General features: G+C 38.7%; 1 protein-coding gene and 1 pseudogene across 1 annotated transcript; one reads left to right on the forward strand and one right to left on the reverse strand.

Moving 5' to 3' along the window:
• Window positions 1-5,205: 5,205 nt before the first annotated feature.
• On the reverse strand, window positions 5,206-6,150 carry LOC114637392 (olfactory receptor 5W2-like). The gene has a single exon (XM_028785620.1). It carries the CDS (start codon window positions 6,148-6,150, stop codon window positions 5,206-5,208), a length of 945 nt encoding a protein of 314 aa, XP_028641453.1.
• A 4,639-nt stretch (window positions 6,151-10,789) lies between these two features.
• LOC114637373 lies at window positions 10,790-13,396 on the forward strand (annotated as a pseudogene).
• Window positions 13,397-17,116: the final 3,720 nt, after the last annotated feature.

Raw genomic sequence — 17,116 nt, forward strand, 5'->3', positions numbered from 1 at the left:
CTTCTTCTTCTTCTTCTTCTTCTTCTTCTTCTTCTTCTTCTTCTTCTTCTTCTTCTTCTTCTTCTTCTTCTTCTTCTGCTTCTCCTCCTCCTCCTCCTCCTCCTCCTCCTCCTCCTCCTCCTCCTCCTCCTCCTCCTCTTCCTCCTTCTCCTTCTCGTCTTGGTACATTTTCAATCTCTTATCTGATATTTTAGTGATTATTTTGTACTGAGCATTAAAACTATTAGAAAATTGCAACAGAATATCACTTACAAAGAAATTAAATGCCTTCAAAATGAGGAAAATGCAGTTTTTGTAAGATGCTTACTTATAACAACTATTATTCTTTTGTTAGCAACTGAATATCTTTCAATTTATGGCTATTTGTTCATTTAAACAGTTATGGGGTATTCAGCCTGGGTCCCCCTTTGCTGTATTCAATTGACTGGATCAGTCAATCCAATCAGTCTGTATCCCCCCTTAGATGATCAAATAAGACAGATTAATGGATAGTGATGAAATATGTGCATTACTTTTAGATTCATCCAAACTAAAAATGACATTCAGATTGCCCATATATATTCTTCATGCTAAATTAAGTCATATGATCACAAGGAGCTTAAAGAAAATGGTAGAAGTTATATTTCCAGTTTACCTCCTGTCTGGCCAGCAAAGAAACTCATGACTTATGATAATGTGAAATTCAAACTGTGGTTATACTATGTGATTAGTTAAGATGCAGCTCATGCTAATGGTAATTTCTAAAATTTCCATTGCTAAATAAAAGAACACATGCAAGTAATCCACAAAATGGTTACGTTCCTCATGTGTTAGCAGTGATACTATTTTTCAGTGTCAAAATGTGTGTCTAACAGAGATTTTTTTTTATCTCCAAAGATAAAGTTTTCAACAAATTCCTGATTGCTATGCAACAAAACAATGTCTCTTAAAATAATTTTCTTCATGGGTGAGAGCAGGAGAAATAGTCTTCCCCAGAGAAGAACACACCAATTTGTTATTCAATATCAGCCCTAAACACACACACACACACACACACACACACACACATGATATATATATATATATATATATATATATATATATATATATATACACATGATATATATCACTATACACATGAAGCAGGTTATATATGGGAATATACATATATACATGGAATACAAATTAATTAAAAACACAAAGTTCAAAGTAAGCACAGAGGACAATATCGGAGGATTTGGAGAGACAAAGGGGATTTGTAGTTACAAATTAATACAAAAAATTAAACAAATAATTACATCTATAATATAATGGAATTAAGAACATAATGTTAATGGTTGATATTTTTAAGATTTTAATAAATTGAAATGTCATATAAATCTCATGTATAAATAGATATTATTATTATTGTTATTGTTATTTAGCTATTTTTACAGTCCAGTTGTTATCCGCCTCCCAGTCCACCCTCTGACTGTTCATCATCCCATACCTCCTACCCCATCTTCCAAGAGGATGCCCCAGCCCCCACTCACCAGACCTTCCCAATCCCTGGGGCCTCAAGTGTCTAGAGGGTTAGGTGCAACTTCACAAACTGAAGCCAGACCAGGCATTTCTCTGTGTATGTGTCGGGGACCTCATATTAGCTAGTGTATGCTGCCTGGTTGGTGGCTCAGTGTCTGAGACACCTCAGGGTTCTTACATACAATGTTCCTTGTGAACTTTCTGCTCATTGTATGGTAACTTTTTTGTCTTTCTTGTGATTATGTGGCATTCCAAAATACAGATAAGAATTAATACATCTCCAACTAATTTGCAACAAAAATAGCTCACAAAATCTTATTATTAGTATATTATCTGTGATTCGATATGAAACAAACCTGGCTGGTTGCAATATGGAAATTAGAACTGAAAATCCAAATTACAAGCCTCATGGGTTTTTCATTATTTTGTGACTCTTAAATAGTATGCAATAAATACTTAAGGTTTTGAAATTTTATCCTGCCACAAGTGATGTAGTATGACAAAGTTTCTTTGTTTATTTGATTGGTTGGTTTTCTGAGACAGGGTTTCTCTGTGTATCTCTGGCTGTCCTGGAACTCACTCTGTAGACCAGGCTGGCCTCGAACTCAGAAATCCACCTGCCTGTGCCTCTCAAGTGCTAGGATTAAAGATATGTATCACTTCTGACTGGCAAAGTTTCTTAAATATTTTAGAATGGGTTTAATCATCATTTCTACTTGGATATAATCTAGAGATGGAGCCAGAAATGGTGGCACATTCATTTACATCCGATATTCAAGAGGCAGAAATGGGTAGATCTTTGTATGTTCTAGGCTCTTCTGGTTTACATATTGAGTTCCAGACTAACCAAGACTATGTAGTACCAAGAATCTGTCAAAAAACAAAAATAAAATCAACAAAGACAAACAAAAAGCAAAAAACTAACAAACAAAAACTAGGAGAGGTGTTTTGGGGTGTCTATCAACTGGTGCGTCCAATGAGAATAGATGTTTTCATACAGTTTTATAAATCAGTATAAGAGTGATTATAGAACGTTTTATGGATATTGATGGTCAAAATTAAAATGAGCTAAAAATTTATACTGTAGTCATTTTCTGTATGAGGCAACTTGCTTCACTAAGGTTACAAATTTAAATTATTTTAACATTAATGAACATAAATATCCATATCAATGGTGTGATTAAGAAGATGGAACTAGAAATACTATTCATAGTAAGGTAACCCAGACAGAGAAGGACAATATGGTATGTACTCACTTAAAAGAGGCTAATGTTCATGATGTTTAAGACAACTATACAACAATCCACAAACCCATAAATTCTAACTAACAAGAAGGGTTCAGGTGGGGAGTGTATTAATCTATTCAGAAGAGGAAATAGAATAGACAACAGTGGTGGTGTGGAGTTGGAGGGTGTGTTGGAAACAAGAGGGATCAGCTAGTTCGGAAAGGATAGAGGAAAAGAGAACTAAGAGAGACAACTGGAATTGGGAGTACACCTTGGTGTGAGCTAGAAAATACATTACATGGACACTCCAAAGAATCTATGAAGATAACACTAGCTAAGACTCCTACTCATTGGAGGATGTGGAGTCTGTACTGGCTATATCCTGTAACTAGGCAAGACTTCCAATGGAAGAATTGAAACACTAACCAAACCAGAAATCCTTTGACCTACAGTTTTTCCTGCCTAGAATATATGCTGGGGTAAAGGTGGTGCAGAAATTGTCTGAATGGCCAACCAGTTACTGGTCCAGCTTGAGACTTATGTCACCAGAGGTATCCCATTCCCTGACATTGCCTGGAAGGCCAGGACTCAGAGGCTGCATAGCCCAGAGAAGTAGGATAGAACCATACATGACTGGGGGGAAAAGTCAATGAAATGAATCTTTAATGATATTCTGCTATATTCATAATTTAATTCATAAACCAGTTGTCATCAGAGAGCAGAAAGACTTCATCCAGCAACTGATGGAAACAGATGCAGTGATCCACAGCCAATCATTATGTGGAGCTTGGAGAATCCTTCAGAAGAATATACAGAAAGGATTGTAGCAGCAAGGGGGATCAAGGACGCCACAAGATAATTAATCTGGGTTCACAGTGGCTGACAGAGACTGAACTGGCAACCAGGAGCCTGTATGGGACTGACCTACATCCTAGGCATATATGTTACAGTTGTGTAACTTGGTCTTTTTTGTGAGACTCCTAACAATTGGAGCAGGGACTGTCTCTGACTCTTTTGCCTAATTTTTTGACCCTTTCCCTCATACTAAGTTGTCTTGTCCAGCGTTAATATGAGGGGAGGTCTTATTGCAACTTAATGTGCCATGGGTAGCCTGCCCTTTTCTGAAGAGAAATAAACTAGAAGCAGTGGATGAGGGTAGGCAGAGGGGAAGTGGGGAAAAAAGGGAGTTGGAGGAGAGGAGGAAGGGGAAACTGATGCCTGAGTATAAAAACAAAAGAAACTCTAAATACAATTAACATTTCAGTACAAGACTACATTTAAGAATAATTAGGTTTTCAAAGTTAATATTATCTCACTGGTGCTATTGTTTCAGATAAAACATAGTAAAGATTAAATGCAATTCTTTCATACGAAAATGAAACACTAATTTTATTATAGGAATAATTTAGAAGTAGTTTGAACTTTACATAGCAATATACTAATAATCTACAATCACAGATAACAAAAAGCCAAAGATTGATAACTGGAAATCATCCTAGAAATCATGTAACTTAATTATCAGCTAGCATAGTTACTATAATTTAAGAGAGAGCTCTGAAGTCTCCATGCAATGATTAATGTTTTTTTTTTTTGCAATGATTAATGTTTAAGAACATTTCCAGAGGCTGTGGGAGGGGGAGGGAGAGGAGAGAGGGAAGAGGGAGTGAACTTCTAGTTCATCATAATACTAGAAACTGCATCTACGTAATTCTTGAACATTCTGATTTTTGAGTCTCTTAATAATAATATTATATTTTAACAAATTTATGAGGTTTATCAGTAACAGTTCTCCATAAGATTAAAATATAAAGTGAGCCTTAGAAAATTTAAAATGCCACTTTGTACTTAAAGTCCATTATCTGTGGAAATTTCAATGCTAGCATACTGAACCTGTACACAAACTACTATAATCTAGCTATCTCTGGCTTGTTCTTTCAGAGCCAAACAGAAAAAAAAGTGTATTAAGATCCAGGGATCTGAGTGGGATACTAACACAACACAGTCAATTATGGCATTATGTATGAACAAAATGTTTATTTTGAAACATTTGTAAATAGCTAGAAAGATGAGATGTAGAGATATGATAGAAAAAGAAGACAAAGCCAAGATAAAAAAATTAGTAGCTTGTTGAATATTTCTATTAAATTCCAATAAATTTTATCTGGCAAATCTTCCTCAAATAATCTTGATGTTGAGTTATACAGTCTTATAAAATCTGAGTATAGGAAAGGGATAAATACACACATGCACACATACTTATACACACATATCTACATATATACATGTGTGCATACAGAGAGAGAGAGAAAGAGAGAGAGAGAGAGAATGTACTATAGCATTTGGGTAACAATTTTACTCTAGCATTAAAGGGAATAGTAATTTCACTAAATAAACATTAGATCAAATCAAATTTTTCATATGACATAATTTTAAAAAAACAATCACTATATGAAAAAGGTAGAGAATTTTCAATATATATTTAACAGCATCGTTTATTTTTCAATTTTTTCAGGGCCTCTTTCACATCCTTGTTCCTCAGGCTGTAAATCAGAGGGTTTAGCATGGGTATCACAAGGATATAAAACAGTGAGCTCATTTTGTCTTGATCAAGAGAGTAAGAAGAACTTGGCCGGAAATACATGAAAAGCACAGTTCCTTGGAAAATTGCAACTGCAGTCAGGTGGGAGGCACAGGTAGAGAAAGCTTTGAACCTGCCCTCAACAGAACTGATCTTCAAGACTGATGAGATGATGTAACAATAGGAGACAAGAACTCCTGAGATGGTGCTCAGTTCAATGAACCCAAAAATCGTGAATATTGCTAACTCATTGACCTGTGTGTCTGAGCAGGACAGTAGTAAGATGGGAGGGATATCACAAAAGAAATGATCAATTTCATTAGATCCACAGAAACACAAGTGAAATGTCAATGTTGTATGGATCAAAGAGTCTGCCACACCTACAAAATAAACTCCAGACATTAGCAAAGAGCATAGCCTGTTGGACATGTTCGTTGTGTAAAGTAAGGGATTGCTGATGGCCTGATATCGGTCAAAGGCCATCACTGCCAGCAGTATACATTCAGAATCCACAAATGTACAGGAAATGAAGAATTGCAGAGCACAGCCAAAAAATGGAATTGACTTATCGTTACCAAATATGTCCATTAACATCTTGGGCCCAACTGCAGTGGAATAGCAGAGGTCACAGAAGGAGAGGTTACTGAGGAAAAAGTACATTGGTGTTTGTAGCTGTGAATCCACTTTAATTAAAACAATCATTCCAAGATTCCCAATGAGATTGATAAGATAGACCAGTAGAAATATTGTAAACAGAGCCACTTTTACCTCAGAGTTGTTGGTAATTCCCATTAGTATGAATTCAGTAAAGGAAGAACAATTTTCCCTCTCCATTCTTCTTTGCATGTCTAAAATGGTTGTAAAATGTTAAAGAGAATGGGAAATATAGTTATTGCCTTCTGAATATCAACAATGCACCCACAACACAGAAGATAACTGACTTCGGGTATTACTATTATTGTATAAGTAAGTCATAACTCAGTTTAAAGATCCATTGCTTTTTAGTTGAAAGACTTTTAAAGCTAACGGCTCAGCTAGACTGTTCAGAAAATTTGATTACATTTCCTTGTAATTTATGAAGCATGCTGCTTTCTATAAGTTCCCTAACTTTTGTGAGTCATACTGCCTTGGCATGAAGTATACTTAGATCAAGAAAATATTTGAAATTCAAAATGACACCAAGGAAATCTGTCATTACAGCTAGTATAACAGAGCTTCTTCTGTGCTTTAGAGTATTCATGTGATACAGAGAGGATCTTATTATCCACCAAATAAATCATGATGCATTTGAAAAGAATTTTAATCAGTTATAGAAATATATACTAGGTAATCAAATAATGTTAATTGGCCTTTATGTTACTACACTTGATCCAGGTTTCCTCTGAAAAACTGTGTGGTTAGTACACAGTCCTTATTACCTGTTTGTAGCAGTAAGGGATCTCCTAATAAAAATAAAGCAAAATTTATTATGCATTTGATTAAGCTTGATTTTAAAATTGACTATTTTATGTAATATTTTAAATTGACAAAGATTCAGGGCTTTTACTACTGCACACCCAACAACTGTCCGTCCCACTCATATCAGCAATGGAAGGAGCTCCCCAACCCTCACTTTATCTGATAGCAGTGCATATGAGAGAGAAAGGGAAAGAAAACCTAGGTTAATGTCCTTTTCTATGGGAGTCTCAGGTGGTCAGTATATATCCAACTATGTGACTCAGGGTATTGTCTCTTACAGAAACATACAGGCTTCACCATCATTATTCACAAGAATCTAGAGCATCCTTCTCTGGATGAAGTGAGCATTGTATTTCATCACTTGATGAGATTAGACAGAAAACTCCTATAACTAAGTGGATGTCTGGGAACAAACCAGATCCAAGATATAAAGAGACCCATGATGAATGTTACATGCAGAAAGAAATTATCATTTAATAAATTGTAAAAACTTTGGAAATTAAATAAAAGATAAAAGATATTTCTGACATATTTAGAATTTCTCTATCTCCCTGTCTCTTTCTTTCCCTCTATTTCTGACCAACATCTCTCTGTCTCTATGTCTGTCTCTATCTGTCTCTGTTTCTCTGTCTCTCTTTCTATCTCTGTCAGAGTCTCCTCGATCTCTGTCTGTTTCTGTCCCTCTGTCTCTGTCTCTCTCTGTATACTCCCTTTGTGATTTTGTTCTGATTCTTGTGTTGGATGTATCACTTTGTCAATGATGATATGTGAAAATTGAAATATGGCTGAAGAACATTTCAGGAATTTTCTAGACATAACAAATGATGGTAAGATCCATACATGGAGCTCAGTTCAATTTGAATGTGTTATTCACTGTTTACAATTACTTTTGACAAAAAGTCCATTAAGAACATGAATGTGCTTGAACAATTATAAAAAAAATAAAGTCTTCAAACCAGTCTAAAACAAATTTTATTCTGTTACTACCTGGTGACACATTCTTCCAATTCACCACAAATAGATATTTTCAGCCATTGAAAATGAAAACACATGAACTAAGTAAGAAAACAACATATGACTATGATATATTTTTTCTATGAAGGTAACTTATCTGTGTTTAGATTTGGAGACTTAGAACCTACCTTAGTTGAGCAACAGGTTTCTTCCAAATGAACATTAGACTGCCAGCATTTTATCTTACTAGATGGCAATTGGGACTACAGGCTCATTTCCCTTAGGCTTTGGTATGATTAATTATAATTGTGGGTCTGAATTATATGTGATAAGTCCAGTGTTAATTCTTTATTATAGCAATCAAATTAGTACATATCAGAAGAAAAACTGGTAGCTATTATATATAATCTTAGGTTTACTTGTCCCTTCAAAGCAGAAATCTAACAAAATGAAAAAGCCATCCATATTTACTATGCTCATCCCCTTCTGTAGTATTACACACTTCCATATTTTTCCCTTTACATTATCTCAGAAATATGTCAACCTTGACACAATTATTTTATTTTCAATAAAAAAGATAAAATGTAGTTTTCACCCATTTAAAGCAAAACCATATTTTATTTTCAGGTATTAATCGGTTGTTAGCCAATACTATATAATTCTAGAATTTTCTTTAAATTTCAGTAATAAATTCATATTTATTAGCAGTCATCGTCTCTTCTTGGTTTTCTGTAGTCTCTGAAATACACATTTCTTGTGATAAGGATTTCCATATTCAGCACAGAACAAATTTCTAATTATGTAAAATGTAGCCTTTTGCAGCAGATTTCATATATTTACCTTAAGATATTTAATACATTTGAATGCATCAATTATATTTCCTTTTATGATTAAATCCTACAGTAATGTGCTTATGCACACAAAAACATAGCTATTCCCTAGTAAACATTCAACTTACTGAAGCTTCTGGATACTTTCTGGATATTTAAATAATTTATTATCAGGAATTTCAATGTCAACATTAAGTGTGCTCTTTTCACTTGGAATTTTAATGGTTGTATGTGTGTGTGCATCTGTGTGTGTGTGTGTGTGTGTGTGTGTGTGTGTGTGTATGCCCTATGAGTACTATTTGAGATAGTACACAGTAGGATGTAAGATATCATCCTAGTACTTTCTAGCTTATTCTCTTGAGGAAGTGTCTCTAAACTACTAGAAAATTCACTACCTGTGTCTATGCTGGCCAGACAGTGAACTCTAAGTTCGTTTTCCTACACTGTCTGCATGTATGCCACTGAGTGAAAAAAGTTAAGATGAAAGGAAAGGACATTACTCTTCTTATTCTAGGTATAATGAGGGAGAAAGTTTATTATAGATATGTGTAAGAGCATAGCCAGTGGCAGACAGAAATGTGAGAGTCAAGAATGGTCATTTGACCCTGAATCATGTGTGGAAAATCTGGATGAAATGGACAATTTTCTAGACAGATACCAGGTACAAAAGTTAAATAAGTTAAACTTTCTGTAGTTATATTAATGTCACCTACGTATAAATTATTTTAACTACCACAAATGTCTCTGTTTCCTTTCACAGTATTGCCTATAACTAATTTAAATTCTTTAGGAAAGGGTTATTCTTCAGATGTGACAAAAAAAAATACTTCTAAGTAGAATGATCTCTTGGTGACCCAGCATACAAAATGCCACCAAAGCATTCATCTGCTTGAAACCTACCTACTTCAGAAATTAGCTTTTGGAAGTATATATAGAGAGCTGTCAAACAGTCACAAGACATGGATAATAAAAGCATGACATTAAGTTCCCTTCTCCTAAAAGAACAGCCATCTTGCATTTCATACTTTCGCAGATATGTAAGAGAAAAGAAAAAATTCAAAATACAACAAATTAGAAAAGAGATAGATGTGTGTGTGTGTATAGTTGATGGAAATGATCTATTAAAAAGGACATACTCTTAGAGACATAAAGGATATTTGCCTAGTTATATTCTAGGACACATAAGTTCCACATTATTTCTACATATTGATTGTCAATATCTATTATGTATAAAATATACATTTAAAACCTTAATAAATTTGTTAAATTATGTAACATTAGTGATAACAAATCAGTATTCCAAACACTCTGGAGGCAGAGAGCTTTGTATTGTGAGGGAAGCTGATACATGATTCAATCTAACAAAATAATAAAATACTAAGAATTAATAGCTTTACAATGATATATAAATATATATATGGAGAGATAGTTTCTTTCTTAGAGAAGATATTAGAAATACATTCTCACAAATGAAAATATTTCTTTACTGGAAAGCTCCAGAACAGACTAAGAAATGAACATGATTTTCAACCCTTAATTTTTCTGACATCCACTGCAATCCTATTTAAAAACAGAAGACCTACTGTCTATACTTTTGAGGTTTGAAGCATTAGTGAATATAGCAATTCTTCACTTCTCTTTCTTCTGTTTCCATCCTGCGTTGTTTGTGAAAATCTTTTCTGCTTAATTCAGAAGTGCTGTAGTCTACCTCATCATTGTGCAATATTTACACTTTTGTAATATCATAGTTAAAGCTATGATTCAAAAAAGTGGGGATCACAATGTTTGCTACAACTTTAAGCAGTTTTAAAGCATTTTCTTCCATTATTTTATAGTATGAAGGAAAGCCAGATGACTGACAGTGAGTTGATTTCTGACAGTTATAGAATATTCACTACATGCTTACTGGCTTAAGTCTTATTATTTTCTGGTCTTAAGTGTAAATAAATCTGAATTTGAAGTTTCGTTGAGGTAGATAATGCAGCAGTGAATCTTTTTGTTCAATTATGTATTTGCATGGATACAATTTTTAGTACACAGTTGATGTTTTTATTGAATGCCAAATTTCATGTCTTTCATCTAAGAAATTTCATTTCTTTAACATGAATCAGTAAGTCCATTCTTGAGCAAGTAATTTTCATATCTTTACATTAATATGTAATTATCATGAACAAATATCTTATACAAGAGTCATAGTTTATAATATCAATATTAAAACTCATTATGGGGAAGTGAGTTTGCGAACGGAGCAGCTGCAGCAGGGCTCATGGCAGATACCCAGTACATCCTACCCAATGATATCGGTGTGTCTAGCCTGGACTGCCGTGAGGCATTCCGCCTGCTGTCACCCACAGAGCGCCTCTATGCCCATCACCTGTCTAGAGCTGCTTGGTATGGAGGCCTGGCTGTGCTGCTCCAGACATCCCCTGAAGCACCCTACATCTATGCCCTGCTTAGCCGCCTCTTCCGTGCCCAGGACCCTGACCAGCTGCGCCAGCATGCCTTGGCTGAGGGCCTTACTGAAGAAGAGTATCAGGCATTCCTAGTCTATGCTGCCGGGGTCTACTCCAACATGGGCAACTATAAGTCCTTTGGTGACACCAAGTTTGTTCCTAACCTGCCCAAGGAAAAGCTGGAACGTGTGATCCTGGGGAGTAAGGCTGCCCAACAGCAGCCAGAAGAAGTCAAGAACCTTTGGCAGACCTGTGGGGAGCTTATGTTCTCTCTGGAACCAAGGCTTCGACATCTTGGGCTGGGGAAGGAGGGAGTCACCACCTATTTCTCTGGGGATTGTACCATGGAAGATGCTAAGCTGGCCCAGGACTTTCTGGACTCTCAGAACCTCAGTGCATACAACACACGGCTCTTCAAGGTGGTTGGCCAGGAAGGGAAGTCCCACTATGAGGTGCGACTGGCTTCAGTACTCAACACAGACCCTGCTCTTGACTCTGAATTGACTTCCAAGTTGAAGAGTTATGAGTTCCAGGGGAACCATTTCCAGGTCACCCGGGGGGACTATGGCCCCATCCTCCAGAAGGTGGTAGAACACTTGGAGAAAGCTAAGGCTTATGCAGCCAACAGCCACCAGGAGCAAATGCTGGCTCAGTACGTGGAGAGCTTCACCCAGGGCTCCATTGAGGCCCATAAGAGGGGCTCTCGCTTCTGGATTCAGGACAAAGGCCCCATTGTAGAGAGTTACATTGGCTTCATTGAGAGCTACCGTGACCCCTTTGGCTCCCGAGGAGAGTTTGAAGGCTTTGTGGCCATGGTTAATAAGGCCATGAGTGCGAAGTTCGAGCGGCTGGTCGCCAGTGCTGAGCAGCTGCTGAGGGAGCTGCCCTGGCCGCCTGCCTTTGAGAAGGACAAGTTCCTCACCCCTGACTTCACTTCCCTGGATGTTCTCACCTTTGCTGGCTCTGGCATCCCTGCGGGCATCAACATCCCCAACTATGATGATCTGAGACAGACAGAAGGCTTTAAGAATGTGTCTCTGGGGAATGTGCTGGCTGTGGCCTATGCCACAAAGCGGGAGAAACTCACGTTCTTGGAGGAAGAAGACAAGGACCTGTATATCCGCTGGAAGGGGCCGTCCTTTGATGTGCAGGTGGGGTTACACGAGCTGTTGGGCCACGGCAGCGGCAAGCTCTTTGTACAGGATGAGAAAGGTGCTTTCAACTTTGAACAGGAGACTGTGATTAACCCAGAGACTGGGGAGCAGATCCAGAGCTGGTACCGGAGTGGAGAGACATGGGATAGCAAATTCAGCACCATTGCCTCCAGCTACGAAGAGTGCCGGGCAGAGAGTGTGGGCCTCTACCTCTGTCTCAACCCCCAAGTGCTGGAGATCTTTGGCTTTGAGGGAGCTGATGCAGAAGATGTGATCTATGTGAACTGGCTCAACATGGTCCGGGCTGGGCTGCTGGCTTTGGAGTTCTACACCCCAGAGGCGGCCAACTGGCGACAGGCCCACATGCAGGCCCGGTTCGTGATCCTGAGAGTTTTGCTGGAAGCTGGTGAAGGACTGGTTACTGTCACTCCTACCACAGGCTCTGATGGACGCCCAGATGCCCGTGTCCACCTGGACGGCAGCAAGATCCGGTCAGTGGGCAAACCTGCCTTGGAGCGGTTCCTGCGGAGACTCCAGGTGCTGAAGTCCACAGGGGATGTGGTTGCAGGGCGGGCCCTGTACGAGGGCTATGCAACAGTCACTGACGCACCCCCAGAGTGCTTCCTCACCCTACGGGATACCGTACTGCTGCGCAAGGAATCCCGGAAGCTTATTGTTCAGCCCAACACTCGCCTCGAAGGCTCAGAAGTCCAACTTGTAGAGTATGAGGCCTCAGCGGCTGGTCTCATCCGGTCCTTCTGTGAGCGTTTTCCTGAGGATGGGCCTGAGTTGGAGGAGGCTCTTACCCAGCTGGCCGCAGCAGATGCTCAGTTCTGGAGGGACCAGGTCCAGGAGGCCCTGTCTGGCCAGGCTTGAGAAGACCTGTGTGGTCTCTCCCCTCTTTGTCAAACCAGGGCTGTCAGTGGCTCTGAATTGTGTGTGATTAGGAGTCAGGGGAGGGGTAGGAGCTCGGACTTTGGTGCTACCTCAGCTGAGGGTGGTGATGCAAACCCCTTCCATTTGTCAGCACTTTCCAGTTTACCATACTGTCCTCAGTTCCTGGATCTGCACTGCCATCTATGGCGGGAGCTCAACAGGGTGCCTAGTCTGGTTTTCCAGATGGGAAGGTGGTAGTTCCAAGAAGTGACTGTTCTAGATCTGACAGGTGGCAAGTGACAGAGCCAGGGCTCAAAGCATTTTCACCAAATCCAGCGCTCTTCGTGTATTACTTTTATAGCCAGAAAAATAAATATGACAACCACCAAAAAAAAAAAAAAAAAAAAACCTCATTATGAGTTTTTGGTTTGCTTAAGTAGTTTATCTATGACTTACATTAGATGATATCACTAGTGATCATAGACAAAATATGATTTAACATGAAAGAAAAATACATAATACAGAGAATTATTGGTTGGCCTCACTCTGACAGAGAATCTTCTTGCCACTGGCTGTTGTGCTAGGCTTATTGGTATGTGTGCATTCTGTGACTTGTGAAAGTGTTTCAATAAGAGTCAACAAAAAACTATGAAAATGAGAAGAGTAAAAACTAAATAATTCTAAAGAAACTATAAAATTCAATTTAATAAAACACAATGCAACAACAGGCTGACAGACCTAGTCCTAAAATCTCAAATGTGGGTGATTGAGGAAGGGGTTTTACAATTTCAAAATCAGCCTGAAAAATATAATTTATAACTAAAATTGAATGTGAAGGTCAGAAATGTGGGGGGAAAAAGAAATGTGATGGAAATAATGTACACACTTGTAGAATGGAACCTACATCTTGCCTGTGCAGCAGAGTGGATCTGGACATGGTGAAGTGGGCACAGGTAAGTCAGTTCTATGTTTATAGGACCAAGAGTGCTGGCCCAGCCTCATGTCAGCCTCAGCACTTGGGAGAATGGGCCCCATGCCCAAACTGTGCAGTGCACTAGAGCTGGCTATGGAGTCTTGGACATAGGTGAGCCTGACCCAAGGTCATAAGAGCTGGAGAGATGACTCTGCTTCCTGCTTTTAGTTCAAATCAGGTGATTTAGCTGGAGCAGTCCTGGAAAGCTTGTCCTGGAAGTGTGGATGGGGGAGAGCCAAAAGGCTGACCAGATTGTATACCACCTAGGCCTTTGAGTTTGCCCACTCCAAAATCTACAATATATGTGAACTGTTAGAGAGTGTTAAAGAACCAGTCCTGCTGATCCAAAGCTGGATGATTTTGATGACACAGGACAACGACAGCATAACAAGGAGTCGAGGTGAGGACCCCGTATTGATGGTGGGGCAAAAGCCAGAGACCTCAAATCAGACCAATTACTCATTGCAATGAACATTTAAAGTGGATCTCAAATGGACTGAAGAGTATTCTGTGGACACAATGGGACACCTACAGGTTCTAAAATGAGATGTTTTTATGCTTTGTTTGGTTGTGTTTTTGTTTGTGTGTGTGTCTTTAATTTTCCTTTGTGGAGGAGGTTTCAAGGGCAGAGGGTAAGTATACGGGGATGGGGAGATGAGTGGGACTGAGGTGTATAATTTAAAATTAACAAAGAATCAATGAAAAAGTTAAAAAAAATTAAAAAGAAGAGTGACCCTCATGGACTCTCTGAATCATCCCATCTCAGGTCTCTGGCACATCCTAGAGAGCTTCCTCCAATCCCCAACTGTCAGTGGTTTCCTTTCACTCTTTCCCTCTCCCTACATCTGATCTCCCCATGCCCACCTATGTTTCTCTCATCATCTTGTTTCCCAGCCAGTTCCCTCCTTCCATCCAACTCTGATGACTATTTCCCCTTCTGAATGAGATTCAAGCATCCTTCCTTGGGCCCTCTTTGTTATTTAGCTTCTTGGGGTCTGTGGATCATAGTTCTATACTTTATAGCTTACACCCACTTATAAGTGAGTACATATCATGTATTCTTTTAGGGGAGGGTCCGGGTTATATCACTCAAAATGATGTTTTCTAGTTTCATCCATTTGCTGGCAACTTTCAGGACATCCTTGTGTTTAATAGTTGAGTAGTATCCAACTAAAGGAGTGATACAGCTGAGTGTTGAGGTAGACATAGTCCCAATATTTACTTTTGAGAAACTGATGAAGTGATTTCCAGAGTGTTTGTACAAGTTTGCATTCCCACCAGCAATGGAGGAGTGAGTTTACACTGTTACACATCCTTGCCAACATGTGCTGTTGCTTGAGTTTTTATCTTAGCCATTCTATGGATGTAAGGTGGAATATCAGATTCGTTATGATTTCAATTTCCCATAAGGACTAAGTCTTTTGAGCCACTGGAGATTCTTCTGTTGAGAATTCTCTATTAGCTCTGTACCTCACTTTTAATAACTTAGTTTGAAGGTATCTAACTTCTTGAGTTCTTTATATTCCATATTGGTGACCTATAGCCTGGCAGGACTCTCAGTGGAAAGATAAGAACACAAGTCCACCCACAAAATCTTCAACTGAAAGTTTGTCCCTGCCTATAAAAAGTACAGGGACATAGATGGAGCAGAGTCAGAGGGGATTGCCAACCAATTACTGGCCCAACTTGAGACCTTTCCCATGGGCAAGAACCAATTCCTGACACTATTAACAATACTCTTTTTTGTGTGCTGACAGGAGCCTAGAATAACTGTCATCTGAAAGCCACTATCCAGCAGCTAACCAAAACATATGCAGAGACCCACAACCAAACATTAGATAGAACTCTGAGAGTCTCAGCAAGGAGAAGGACTGAGGGACCTGGAAAGGATAGGGACTCCAAAAGAAGACCAACAGATTACACTAACCTGGATGCTTGTGGGCTCCTAGAGACTGAATCACCAACCAATGAGCATACATAGGCTTGACCTAGGGATACATGTATGTATACGATAGGCAGCTTGGATTTTGGGGGTCCCTCAACAAATGACGTTGGGTCTGTTCCTGCTGCTGATACCTGCCTGTGGATCCTGTTCCCTTAACTTCCTTTGTCTGACGTCAGTGGTAGAGGTTTGACTTGTTCTCCAGTGACTTGATGTGTCAGGACAGTAGTAAACATAACTGTCTTCAGAGAGGGTTCACCCAGCAACTGATGAAAACTGATGTAGAGACTTGCCACCTAATAGTATGTGGAGCTTGAGGATTCCTGTGGCAAAGGGCAAGTATGGATTGAAGGAGTCAGAGAGAACAAAGACACCACAAAAAAACCTACAGTATCAATTAACCTGGGCTCAGAGGGCCACATAGAGACTCAACTCTCAACCAGGAGGCATGCATGTGATGGACCTAGGCTCTCTGTACATATGTAACACCTGTGCAACTGGTTCTTTACATGGGACTTCTTAAGTGGGAGCAAAGGCAGTGCCTGATTCCATTGTCAGCCTTTTAATTCCTAACTGAGCTGACTTGTCTAACCTCAATATAAGAAGATATGCTTAGTTTTACTGAAACTTGATAAGCCAAGGTTCATTGATAATCACGAGAGGTCGCCACATTTTTGAGGAGAAAGAGATATTATCACCAACATCATCATCATCATTGTCATCATCATGATAATAACCATAGTTGATATGGGATGAAATCTCAAGGTAGATTTAATTTGTATTTCTGATATTGTAAATTGTTAAGGATGTTGAATACCTAAGAAAATACATTTAAAATTATTTTTAATTTTATTTATTTTTCTAGCATCTCTTGTTTGTTTGTTTATTTATTTATTTATTTATTTGCTCCGTGTGTATGCCTGTGTCTTGAAATGCAAATGCTAAAATACATATAGAAGACAAATTTACAGGTCTTACTTCTCTTTTTCTAGGATACTGAACCCAGGACTTTAAGCTTGCTGTGCCTTAAGTACAGAGTCATCTTCTATCCTTTGTACATTTTATAGGAACACTGAACAAAACCTCAGAAAGGAATGGGAGAAGGAGAAGGAGGAATAGAAGGGAGAAGCATAGAGAAAAGAGAAGAGGAGAGGAAATGAGAGGAAGGGAGG

This window comes from Grammomys surdaster, unplaced genomic scaffold (assembly GCF_004785775.1).
Source record: "Grammomys surdaster isolate TR1022 unplaced genomic scaffold, NIH_TR_1.0 125284, whole genome shotgun sequence".
In the NCBI taxonomy this organism is placed as follows: domain Eukaryota; kingdom Metazoa; phylum Chordata; class Mammalia; order Rodentia; family Muridae; genus Grammomys; species Grammomys surdaster.